The sequence below is a fragment of the Lotus japonicus genome, chromosome 3, assembly GCF_012489685.1.
Source record: "Lotus japonicus ecotype B-129 chromosome 3, LjGifu_v1.2".
Taxonomy (NCBI): domain Eukaryota; kingdom Viridiplantae; phylum Streptophyta; class Magnoliopsida; order Fabales; family Fabaceae; genus Lotus; species Lotus japonicus.
This window is the reverse complement of record NC_080043.1, coordinates 87,452,990-87,466,752: the sequence shown is the minus strand read 5'-3', so window position 1 is coordinate 87,466,752 and position 13,763 is coordinate 87,452,990. Positions and strand designations below refer to the sequence as shown.

General features: G+C 34.9%; 2 protein-coding genes, 1 long non-coding RNA gene and 1 other non-coding gene across 4 annotated transcripts; 2 read left to right on the top strand and 2 right to left on the bottom strand.

The window, feature by feature from the left end:
- The first annotated feature begins 976 nt into the window (after nt 1-976).
- On the top strand, nt 977-2,929 carry LOC130742936 (uncharacterized). The gene is made up of 3 exons (XR_009021304.1): nt 977-1,384; nt 1,833-2,182; nt 2,277-2,929. It is a non-coding gene; the product is annotated as an uncharacterized LOC130742936 (long non-coding RNA).
- Nucleotides 2,930-3,799: 870 nt separating this feature from the next.
- On the bottom strand, nt 3,800-4,873 carry LOC130744940 (uncharacterized). Its single transcript, XM_057597098.1, has one exon. It carries the CDS (start codon nt 4,871-4,873, stop codon nt 3,800-3,802), a length of 1,074 nt encoding a protein of 357 aa, XP_057453081.1.
- Nucleotides 4,874-8,104: 3,231 nt separating this feature from the next.
- LOC130744939 (putative F-box protein At1g65770) lies at nt 8,105-9,181 on the bottom strand. Its single transcript, XM_057597096.1, has one exon. The coding sequence runs from the start codon at nt 9,179-9,181 to the stop codon at nt 8,105-8,107; it is 1,077 nt and encodes a 358-aa protein (XP_057453079.1).
- Nucleotides 9,182-12,951: 3,770 nt separating this feature from the next.
- On the top strand, nt 12,952-13,070 carry LOC130709567 (5S ribosomal RNA). The gene has a single exon (XR_009010041.1). It is a non-coding gene; the product is annotated as a 5S ribosomal RNA (ribosomal RNA).
- Nucleotides 13,071-13,763: the final 693 nt, after the last annotated feature.

Genomic DNA, 13,763 nt, shown 5'->3' with positions numbered 1-13,763 from the left:
ATCACAATGATTCACTGAATAGTGGAGAACAAAGAGGGATAGTGCAGAAGAAAATGGATAAATCGATTATGAAGGAACAGATGAAGATCCTCACACTAAGTTGTTCAATTTATAACCATACATGTCTGATAGGATGAGTTAGGAGGCTGCTATACAATATAGACACAACCTGTAAAGCATAACTAATAGCTGGCTTTGTGAAGTAGAAGGTACCTCGATAGCCTTCAAATCGCAACTCTATGTAGAAGGTACCATGATGTTTCTAAGTGATAACCTCTTTCATTATATTGATTAAATTGAAATACAAAATCTAGGAACAATCTTGACTAAAATTTAAAGCCCAAAAGATACCAGCTGGTGGCTTAGAAGGCATTCTAGCTCCTTCACCAACCCACCTTGTGGTGTTTAGTTACTAAAGAAAAGTGATTGAAGTATTCCAAAACATGGTTATGGTTCAAAATGTGTTGCCTCAAAATTATAAACCATTCTCCTAAGTCCTAATTTATGCAAATGTAGGATGAAAATGTGATCATCTGATTAGTCTTCCCTTTCTTTCTATGTCATTTATACAAAGAAAAAAAAATATATATATATATATACATGTCTTCTGCAAGTTTAAATTCACCATTTGATAGGGTTCTTTGCTTTGCTAGTAGTAATTGTGATGCCCAATTTTGAAGGACACGACACCAGTGGTATTCAATGCCAGTGGTAGGAAGATGACACCATATGGGGTTAAATGTAAATATGTTTTAAAATTCCTCCCCTCCCCTTTGGAACCAAATAAAAAATGGATTAATTCCTCTCCCTTCCCCTTCTCTTAACCAAACATGATAACATATAAAATCCATCCCCTCCACTAAAATCCCCCCCCCCCTAGAACCAAACACACCCTTAGTTTTAATGAGTTACCAGCATACTTTCACTATGAAGAAAATGAAAACATGTACATGCTCTTAATAACTAACATTCAAGATGACGCCTCGCATTATCTTCCTCCTCACCTTCGACAGATCTCTCCGACGGGGGGCGCTGGATGCTGGCGCCGGACGTGGACGAACGGTGAGGCGGCGCCAGTGGTGGTCGAGAATCCAGCCCGCAATGACACATAATATGCTACTCCAATGACACCATGCTATTCTCCCTGTTTCCCTAAGTCATAGCCTGATTTCTTGGATAGCTTGCTGCTTGCTATACACCTACCGGGAAGAGGGCAGACAAGTACAATTGGGGTAGCATACTCTGAATTGTCTATTACCTAATAGAATGAATAGCAATGAAAGGGGTCACCTCATCATTCAATAGGTCCAGCCCAAATTTTCTCTCCCGTTCCAAAAAAAAAAAGATGGTGCATGAACAGTGAATTCAATCCTTCCTTTGTAAGGTAGTAGATTTCGATTGTTCACACACTGCTTGTTTTTAGTTCTATGTTTTCAATCCCTGCCTTAGAACCTTTGGATTCAATTGCTTTGCTAGTACTTAGGTTGGGGTTTCAATTTTAATTGTTGTTGTCTTCAGTATTTATTATTTAGCATCTGCATTTAGAGATTCTGATAATTGATAAAAGCTAGCTAGGAAACTGAGTAATTGTTACATGGTACACAAATTTTGTGGTAATGTTAGGTGATGTTATGTTTGTTATCCAAGAAAGGAATGACCATCATTAAAGACATCTATCTAGTTTTCGCTTATCAACGAATAAACAAGAGTATATAACATCTACTACATGTTTTGGAAAAGTTTATTGCTAATTAATAATATCTACATAATTAGTCCAATTGCTAAATATTCTTTTACACTGAAAGTGTCTGAGAGAAGATTGATGTCTGTAGGCTGTAGTTTTGGTGTGGTGCTGATGGAATGGAACTGGTAACCGGCAAGAGCCGCCCAATGACTCAACCTTCGGTGAGAGCAAAGATATAATGAAGTGGGTGCTATATCACCATCTCCTGAAGGTGGCAGCCAACATTGCAGGAGGTCACAGCTGTATTATGAGTATGACCCAGATTGTGGACCAAAAATCACTGATAAGCTGGTCACCGTGAAGAGGCCTAGTTGTATTTTGTAGTTCTTTTTATAACTAGTTTACTTGTTGTCTTCTGCTTTTTATCAGTTGTGGATATGGATGCAACAAGCCGTGTATCATTAGTTGAATTGCAACAGCTGTTTCAGGAAGAAATGGGTATGTATTCTTTTCTCTCATCTCAGGTTGACAGCTATATGCATGCTACTTCAGTTGGCATTAGTATTTTTTTTCTTTTGTGGTTATTATGTAGGTGCCATGGAAGCAGATCATACCACTGAAAAGTGTCTCTAAAGAAATGGTTTAAGGTGATAAAACTGAGGTGGAAAGAAGAACAAAGATTGCAAAGAGCAGAGGTGTATGAAGCAATATCGGTTTCTGGGGTAGCAGTTGCTTTTGCTGTTATTGCGGCTGAAAATTCTAAAAAGGAGTCTAATGAAGACAGAGATGCAGTCGTAGCCTCTGCAGCTGCCCTGTGTGCAAAAAGCAGCTGAAGCAACGGGGCAAAGAAAGAGCAGCTTGGGAGTGTAATTGGCTCAGCCATGAGTGGCACAAGTGCAGACATCCTAACTCTCACAGCCGCATCTTTAACCTGTAAATTGCTCATTCTCACTCATCTCTTGAAATACCTTTTGTTTTATTTTAGGGGGGATTACATATACATCAATCATGTAATTTATTTTACAAGTTGGGTGATAGCAAATTAGCAATAGCTTTGCATTCATTTGAAATGGCAATGCACACACATATCCAAAACCTTCACAAATCAATTAATGAGTTGCTGAGAAGTGACATGTCTGTTGCATTACACCTAGCCAAAATTTCTCAACACTTGTCGTTTTGTAAGGTACCCTTCTATGTCTTGGGGTTTTGGAACTTGTCCTAACCTGTAACCACTTGGTCCAATATAATATTACATGATAATTATAAACTTAGTTTCTTTAACTATTTGCAGCTTCAAAGTGCAAGTTCTTTTATGCCTGTGATGGCCTTGGCTCTCCAAGAGTGTCATTTTTTCATGGTGGTCTCAACTAATGATTTTCATACTTACCCAAGGTGTCCACTCCTTCCAAAATATCTGTTTTTTTTAAGCATTTTCTTGAAATGTTGAAAGTTATGTTTACTGAATATTTATTTAAAATTGCAAAATAATTTATTCACTCTGGTCTCCATTTTTTTTTCTAAAAGGGCATGTATATGTCAAGGTGCTCAAAACACCAGAGACACTGTAAGTTGATAGAAGGAGAATATGAAAAGATAATAGATTGGAGAAATCATTAAAGTACCTTCTTCCTTTACTTTCTGAAGATGGTGGTTTCTTAATTAACCGGATATATGATAGGGTTTTTTGTCCATGGTTAGTGGTTTGTGTTTAGACTTTAGATTAAAAGTTCGTTCATTACACAATCAACAAACCTAAAAATTGATTTGGGATATTCAAATTCGATTGTCATGTCTGCTTAAGATTTTTCACCCCTTACCCTCTCAGGTATTTGGTGCTTATTGATTTTACTTCATTGAGTGATTCTATATTAAGAAGTGAATTTCATCTTCTCTGCACGATGTTTCTGTCAAAGTTTTCTCAAAGCAAGAATACTTAGATGATGCGAATCATGTGATATTGTGCTTCAGACAAGAGGTAATCTTATTTCAGTTTCAAGCTGCAGATACATCATGTCAAATGATAAACCCTTACAAAAAAAATGACAAAAAAAAAACAAAAAGAAGGCGATAATCCAACTCAACATATGATCAAGCAAATACAAGCAAGGCAATTCACGATAAACGAAGTGGAGTTGGAACCATCCAAACAGGTGGTGGATCCATCTTATTTGTGCGCGGAGCAAGGAGCCTAACACTTCTATCTTGAAGGCTGAAAACACCCCAATCATGCCCACCATATGAGTAGTCCAAACTCATCTCTTCCCACCTATCATCCGTGAAGTAAATTGAGTTTGCTTCACATCCTGCTCGCGCAGCCACAATAGTAGACTCATTGGCACCAACAAACAAAGCCCGATCACCCAAACAACCCTTCTTCACCCACTTATTCTCTTGAAAGTCGAGTGTATACACAAAAAAGCACTTAGTCTGGTAAGGGCAAATTTCACCACCATCATCATCATATCCTTCGTACACCACTTGACCATCAGCATTGACAAAATTTCCGACAAATCTTTTGACCAGCAAAAACTCTCTTGCTGATATCACCAAATATGTTTGCGACGAGAACTTTTCCCTAGGGAATTCTCTTTCTTCTTCCTCTTCATCTATATTATCCCCATCCGGTTTACTCTTGAAGACCTTCGACGGAATTTGGCCATTGAAATTCCATCCCTGAATCGACCCATCTTTTGTGAGAGCAAAGAGATAATTGATGTACGAGACAATGTCGGAATAATAGTGCTCAGAGTCAGAGAATTCGACCCATGTTGAAGATTTATTAGTACAAAAGGCGAGTTTGCACGGATAACTATACATTATCACAAGGGTGTATTCCAAAGGGGAGGGAGAGCCCACTAACACTGCTTTGAACACAAAGGATTTCAGCAGGGACTCAACATAATATGAGTGATTGACTCTTGCATGGGGCATCATTGAGTCAGAAAAAGGTGGTAAGTCAATGGAGATGGACGAAGCGGGATTGAGAAGAAAAGGACAACCTTCGGTGTCTAAGAGAATGAGCCAATCATGGGAAGAGCCAACACACCAAGCACCAACATTGTCTTGGAACATGTTCCTCCTCTCATAGCAGCTGTTCCCAAACACATTGAAGATGCTACGATGAACATCATTGTCTGGTTCATTGATGGAAGGAAGTATCGCATAGGGAGCAAGGATGGCAGCCATTGAAACTAGGGGGGTGGGTGTATACGTTTCTTTTTCTTTTTTAAGGCTAGGAGGTGTATACGTTAGCACACCCTTGTGTGAGTCATATATAATTGAGATAGATGATGCACCTACATATTTTTTATTATATGATATTTAGTATTGATTAATTTCCTTATTTTAAAAGATTTGAATTTTGATATGATAATATCTTTCCTAAAATAAAATCTTTAATATGATATTTAGTAATTAGTATTGATTAATTTCCTTATTTTAAAAGATTTGAATTTTTATATGATAATATCTTTCCTAAAATAAAATCTTTAATATGATATTTAGTATTGATTAATTTCCTTATTTTAAAAGATTTGAATTTTTATATGATAATATCTTTCCTAAAATAAAATATTTAAATTTAGTTTCAAAAAGCTTAAGTAGGAGTATATCCGTACTTATCTGCTAAGGATTTAATTACCTCAAATTACCGTTAATTTTAAAGCTAACTTTTAATTGCAGTAACTAACGACTAAGCACCTTTAAAAAAAACAGTTAATGACTAAGCAAACCCTCAAAGAAAAAATGACTAAGCAGAATCAGTAACACCCAGTCATTTTTTACAATACGAATAAGTCATAACAAAAGTTTAATACTCATTATTAATTCTATAATTACTTAATTACTTAATTCTATGTTTTTCTCTATAAGTTTTCTCTCTCATACTATAATACTATAATTAGTAGGTAGATGATGTCATATATATTTATATTTTTTTATTTTTAAGTAATTTTAATGTTAAATAATTTCATATTTTGAAAATAATTAATGTATTAATATTTTATTTAATAGTTATCAATCACATTAGAATAATTAACAAAAGTTAATTGTGAGTTTTTATGAAAATAACTACTGTATTAATTTGACATTTAGTGTTTTTTAATGAAATTAGAATAATTAATAAAATTTAATTATGATGTTTTTACCATTAAGATGTATGCTGACAAAGCCTTTTTTTATTCACTATGGTTATTTTTCATATGACAAAATAAAAAAATTGAATGTAATATCTTACCTTCAAACTTCAAACTCATATCAAATATGCCATAAAAAAATTGATATTAAATAGTTTTAAATAATTGATTTGGAAATTAATTCGAAAAATGTGTATTTTATGTTTTCGTATATGTATCTGAAAGATTAAAATGATTTTGTTATATTGATTTAAAGCATAGTAAATTCGAAAGAGAAAATGTTATCTTCTGATGAAGCAAAAAAAAAGAAAGAAAAAATGTTACTCTTTAGGAGGCTTTTTCCCCACATATACTACCCCAGACAAAAACATTACTCATACGCCCCAAAGAAAACGTGTTGTGAGAACTTGTATCTTGTCATGGAAGTTTTGTTGCAAAATTTCAGTGACCTATTTGCAGTTGCTCCGGTGATCCAGAAAGTATTCAGTCCTACAATATTGTTACAGTTATTTTCTTATGTCTGATGAGAACACATCATTTTCTAGTTCTTTAGTAGTTGATCTTGCTGAGAAATTCTAGAGGTTACTTGTCGGTTGCCACACAATCATCTGCCATGTCTGCTATGTCTGCCCAAACTCGTATAGGTTTGTCCTCCTCTAGCTCCTTAAGTATATTTCCATCCTTATGTTACATTGATTCTGGAGCATGGCATCATACATCATCTGATTTAAATTAATTTGTGTCCTTATATCATGTTTTATTTGTACCAATCATAATTGATGATGCAACGCATCTGCTTGTAGCGCACTGGGCCTGTTAGTTAGTAATGTTATTCTGGTTACTCAGTTTCATTTTCTTCCACCTCTTGTTATGTGCAGGAACTGCAACCTCAGAGGCTGATTGGGACAGTGCATGGACAAGGGGGACTTTATGTTTTGGATGAGCTGAGAGTTCGAGATGTTGCAGCTGCTAGTGCTGGCATTTCGTCTTTTTCGTTTGACTTCCGCTTCTAGTATTTTTTATGGAACTCTCATCTTGGTTGTGTTTCTTCTTCCCATTTGAAATACTTAGCTTGTGCTGGAGTTTTAGGAAAGTTGCAAACTAGTTGTAGTTCTGAGTTCTGACCGCTGTGGTTGAAAACTTGCTAGTTTTTATGCTTTGTCTTTTTGTAAAAGTGTCTCCATTTCAATTGCACCTTTTTTGACTTAATTCATTCTGATGTACTAAAGGTGGTTTGTGATATAATGTTTCTTTCTTTAATGAATGCACTTGTTATTGTTGGATTTATCTTATGAAACACCATTTTGATATTTGAAGTCTCCATCACATGTTTTGTGCTTTGGTTAAAACTGTACATAATGTTGTTGTTAAGTTTTTTAGATGTGATCTAGGTGGTGAGTATACTTCCAAACAAGTTTTCTGAATTACTTTCTTCTAATAGGGCTTCTAACCAAACCTTTTGTCCTGATATTTCTGAACATAATGGAGATACTGAAGAAAACACTGTCACATTGTTGAAACTACTTGTTCTCTCTTTTATTGTCTAGGCTGAGCACGTGTATTTATCACATGCCCATTGTTAATAGAGCAACTACCAGCACCCACAATAATATTAACAACTCATATTTCACCCATACCCAAAATTCTTGAACATCTAAAAAGTAAATCAAGAAAACTTGAAGACTACTTTAAACAGAATGTCAACACTCAAATCACAACATAATCCCAGTAAAAGCATAATTGGCTAAGCATCAAGACTATTGTGAACAGATATATTTAGCCCCAATCATAAGATGGTAAACAATGAAAATCACTCAAGCAATTGATCCAATCTCTTTAATTGGCTAAGAGTTGGGTGACATATATACGAGTTGAGGAAGAGAATGTCCAGAAATCCATTCCTGAACGATATAATTTATTTTTCCGATGTATCAAAAAAGATGGAATAAAGATGAGGTAGAAAACACCTCAACTCCACTTACAAAACAACACCTCAAACATCTAACAAACCTACATCAAAATAAAGCTGCCAGATGTTTGTTGTATGAACATGTATACTAACAATCAACGGAAAAACAAGAGACATGAATCAACATTAATTAAAAACCACAAGACAATTTTATTTAGCCAATTTGTATCTCAATCTAGTACACAAAATCAATTTCAAGCGCAGATACATCAGGTAAATGATTACCCCTTACAATGGCAATGGGATGACAATAAGAAAAACAAAAGAAGGCGACAATCCAGCATCCCATCAATTTGATACATGCAATTCAGATAGTTAAACAATCCAAACAGGTGGAGGATCCAACTTATTTGGGCACTCAGCAAGGGTCTTGAAAATTTTATCTTGAAGGCTGAAAACACCCCAATCATGCCCACCATATGAGTAGTCCCCATTCATCTCTTCCCACCTGTCATCTGTGAAGTAAATCGAGTTGGCTTCACATCCTTGAAGCTCATTGGCAGACCTCGACACAGACTCATTAGTACCAAGAAACAGAACTCGATCACCCAAAGAACCCTTCTTCTCCCACTTGTTTTCAGAAAGTGGGTCAAGCTTATACACCACAAAGTCCTTGGTTTTATATGGGCAGATTTCATCACCGCCATCTGGTGACTGGTACCCTTCATACACGACTTCACCAGCGGCGTTGACAAAATCTCCAAGAAACCTTTTCACCAGCAACAGCTCTCCTTCCGATATCACCAAATACATTTTCCATGAAAACCCGTCTCCCAAAAACTCTCCCTCTTCTTCATCATTGCTATCCATGGTCGGTTTGAAATCTGCAACCATTGTTGGAACTTGTTGAAGAAAATTCCAGATTTCAACCGTTCCATCTTCAGTCAGGGCATAAAGATAGGTGTCCTGAAACACAATGTCAAGGTAACTGCCCTTACCACCAGTGAGTTCAACCCATGTTGAAGGTTTGATACAGAAGGCCAGCTTGCCTGGGTAACTGAACAATATCGCGACTGTATGCTGCGATGGAGAGGGAGAGCACATCAGTGCTACTTTAGTCACGAATGTTTTGAGCGAGTTTTCGACGAAGCAAGAGTGTGTGATTCCAGCAGAACTTTCCATGAATGCCTTAGAAAATGGTGCCAAATAAAAGCATTTGGAGGAAGATGGGTTCAGAAGAAAAGGACAACCTCTGGTGTCCAACATGAACAGCCATCCATGAGAGGAACCGGCACACCAGGCACCAGCTTCATGTTCCTTGAACATGTTGGTCCACTTGAAGAGCTTGTTCTCCGACACGTTGAATATGATACGATCAGTTGTGTATGTGCCATCTTCAGCTTCAACGAAATCGGAGGGAAGGATCAGATAGGGCAAAGTGAGGGGAGCCATTGCAGAAGCTGGGTGAGATATCTGTGAATTCACGTACTCTTGTGTGTTGTTCTGGTTGATGGAAAATGCACTCACTTGTGTGTATTATATATACGTGTAAATAAATGATCTGAGAAGAAGCAACGGTTGGGATTTTAAGAATAAAATATAATATTTTATTATATTTTATTATCATATTCAGGATTCATTGATTTTCCTAGTTTGAAGATTTGGTCTTTAATAAGATATTTACTTTCCTAAAATCAGAATCTTTAATATGATATGTTGTTTAAAAGAATTTAAATTTCATTATGACCATTATGCTTAGCTGATAAGATTTGTTTTGAAATGGTCCAAAAAAAATATATTAATTGTCCCTTTTTTTACAGTATTAATTGTTCTTTGAAAAAGTAATATTAATTGCGTTTGACCTTCTTAATGATATTTTCTATACATTAATTTGTCTTTCCTAAATTACAAATTATATTAAGTGCCACTATTTTAAAGCAACATTAAATGACGCATTAAATTATTAAAAGACTAGAAATATAATATCAATAGGATATTACTAAGAGCTAGATAAATGTAGGATATGATAAGAACATAATGCACTCTTATCTTATCCTGAGTTTGACGTGGACTTAATAATGACATGATATGATATAAAGAATAAGAAATTCATGAAATTTTAAATTTTAAATTTTAAATTTTTAACTTTTAATTTTTAAACTTTTAATTTTTAAAATTTAAAATTTAATTCATCTATTAAAATTATTTTTTCATTTTTATATATGATTTTATGTTTTTAAAATTAATTTTAAAGACATAAAATAAATTTAAATTAACTTTTATCTTTTTAAAATTAATAAAATTTATATTATATTTTATTAAATATTTTGTTTAAGTTAAAATTATGTAGGTTATCAATTGATTTCGACGTCCCCGTAGGATAGCTCAAGTGGTAGGAGCTGGAGGACATATAAGTTGGGAGGGAGGTTTAGGGATTGATTTCTGGCGGGTGCAATTTATCTTTCCGATGCACAAAAAAAATTGATTTCGATTAATAGTTGCAAGTGATTGTAAATAATAAATAAATTAATTAAAAAATATTATATTTTTAGTTTCAAATTATATTTTAGTTTCAAAAAAATATTATTATTTTTTAAAATTAGTATATATTTAAATTATAAAAAATTATATATTTGCTGATAAACAGTGTTAAGTAAGTAATAGCAAACCCCCGCTCACAGTGACAAAAAATGGTTCTTTGAACCCTTAGGTCGAGTGTTCGATCGCCTTAAGAGTCGGATTTTTGGAAAGATCGTTAGTCTTTTTTTTTGTACATAAAATCTTTAGTCTTTACCACACCTGAGTTGAAATTACGAAAGCAACTTAATAAAAAAATTGAGAAGTAGCAACAATATGAGAAAGTTAGTTTGTATTTAATATTATTAAGTTACTATTTATATGTGTTTAGTCTATTGTTAGTGCATAATTAAGTTTTTTTTATCATCATTACGATATAAGTAGCAGAATAGCGTTAATTGTGTATTAGCAAGTGATAAAGAAAAAAAATTCTATTTTTATACTAGTAAAATTAATATTTTCACCATTTATAAATTATTAAATTTTCAATTAAATTTATATGAGTAATTAATTTTAACTTTTTTATGGAAAAATTGAATTTCATTCAGAATTAGAAAGTAAAAAGTTTGAGCGAATTACACATGAAAAAAACTGGAAGATCATCGCACCACACAATGTTTGGATGAGAGACCGCAAACTTAGATAAACTATGAGCTAGAGAATCAGCTCCCTATAAACATGCTAAAAGAAACAGTAGAAAAATAAGCTACTAAGGTCTTAATCTCATATATGAATTGTGTTTGTTCATCCCATTAATTGCATGAATCACCCGAACACAACCAGACTCCACAACTAGTCAATAGTCAACCTTAGGCCTTTTCTCACAGACACAACCTCCGTATAATCAACTCTCAAGTGAGTTATATCTTGCTTACCAAAAAAAAAGTGAGTTATATCTTGTGAAACAACAACAAATACCTCACCAAGACGATCCCTAATAATAACACCTTATCCCCAACCCCAGTCCACCTTCGAGTCCAAACGCCTTATGTTTAATTTCAAAAAACCAAAAATTGGAGCCCTCCGAGTCCTCGGTGCAAGAGAGACGAGGAGCGGATCCAACATGATTTTCACAAATACCTTGAAATACGTGAACCTAGCGCACAACCAAGGACACAACTGAATCAACATCTATGTGTTTTTCTTTAAAGTAAAGCACGTTTCTCGCACGCCGAATATGATAACCAATAACACACACTAATTTTGCATTCTATTGAGGTGCATGGAGGATGATGTTAGACACCCACTGCAAAAAGGGTTGAGGTGGCATAGCATCCTAGTTAAGGCCCAAGACGACACAAACCAAACACTTTTGCTCCAAGGATAGTTCATAAAAGAATGACCCAAGATTTTCTCTTTACCATAACATTGGGGGCACCATAACAGGCAGTTTACACCATTATTTCAAAGTCATTTTCTAGTTGGAACTACGTTTCTCAACACTCGCTATAAGAAATAAGCCTCCCAGGGTAGGATTTTCAACTTCCAGAGGCGATCCCATATCATAGTAGGCGCAACAATCGAGGTCCTTGAGGTTTAAGATCCCTCCCACTCCTTAATACAATGGTATGCTGATTTAACCGAGAAATTACCATCACTATTCGCAGCTCACACCAGAGTGTCATCACCCGAGATATTCAACAAAGAATTTGTAAAATTTGCGCAACCTCAAAGAGGAGAAAGTAATAGTGAACCAAAGAGTGATTCCAAGCCATAGTCCCTCTCTATCTATAAGATCAAAAAGGTAGGTAGCCTCACAATCAGTTGGTCTCGGTGACCATATCTTGAATCCACACGGACAAGACAACCAATTATCCTCTCATATCCGAACCTCACAGCCCATACTAATCCTCAAATAACTTTCCTTCTTAACAATTCAACCCGCTTGTTGAATACTCCAACAAGTGTAGCTAGATAAATTCATTTTTAGGCTTGTATGTATGAAAGGAGAGAATATGTGCAATGTGTAAGACGCCAACCTTCCTTCGCCAAAAGAGCGTTATTGAAAACCTTGACGCTTCTAAACCCCATTCTTCTTTCCTTCTTTAGTGAACATAAGACATTCCAATTAACCCAATAGATCTTTCTCCTCCCTACTTTCTTCCCCACCATAATCTAGTAATCATGCTTTCAATATGATTGCAAAGGCCTACATGAAAGGAAAGCACCCAGTAATGTATGTGGGAATAGTTGAGCTACAGATTTGATTCGAACCTCTCTAGCAGTAGTAGATAAAAATTTCTCCTTCCACCCCTTAAATTTCTTCCATACCCTGTCATGAACAAATATAAACACTTGTTGCTTCGATCTCCCCACAAAACTTGGATGCCCAAGATACTTGGAATGACTCTCAACCGCCTTAATCTGCAAACGACCTATTAGGGCATGTTGCCTATATCATAAGGAATGTTTATGCTAAAAGAGAGTTCAAACTTTAACTTAACAATATCAACTAACAATTGATAGATAATATAATTAATATATTCATAGATATTGAAATAATTTTAATTTGGAATGAGGTGAAAATGTAACTGAAATGAGTTATCTTAATCCTATCAGGATAATTTTTAACTCAACCCCCGCTTATGATAAGTTTTACATATAATGTATAGGATATGATAAGAGCACCGGATGATATAATTTTTGGATGCGATCATACCAGCACTAATGCACCGGAACCCATCAGAACTCCGCAGTTAAGTGTGCTTGGGCGAGAGTAGTATTAGGATGAGTGGCCTCCTGGGAAGTCCTCGTGTTGCATCCCCTTTAAAAAAATCATCTCAAAAAAATGATAAGAGACATAATTGTGTTATCATATCCTGGTGACGAAACAAACTTTATAGCATGATATAGTTACATTATCATATCATGTTGTCCTATCATGGCCACCAAACTGGGCTAAAGCCCTCTTTTTTTTTCTTTTTTTTTGTCAATAACTAAACACTCTCTAATGCCCTCTTTCGGGTAGCCGTGCCTAGCTCATGGACCTAAGCCCAAAAGAAATTAAATAAGGCCCAATCGATTAAAAGACTTAGGCCCAGTTTGGAAGAGCTTATTTGAGCTTATCTGACAGCATAAGCTCTTATGCCAGTGTTTGGGAGAGCTTATGCAAACAGCTTATGGTCTGCCATAAGCTATTTTCAGCTTATTTTCATAAGCTACTCAGGATAGCTTATGAAAAACAGCTTATGCTTATACACAGCTTATTTTTAATTTATTTCAATAAATTTTTAAAAATAACTTATGAATAAGCGCTTATGTCATAAGCGCTTATTTAAGCTGTTTATCCAAACGGGGCCTTAATCAACAGCTTTTGTTTGCGGCTTTAAAATTGTTATGTTTTGATATATAGGAAACTAGATTTAATACATATTAATAAAATATTAGAAATATATTTTTAAAACTTCTACCTAATATTCCAATCTACGATTATGTTCCTCGCATTTTTTAACGCAAA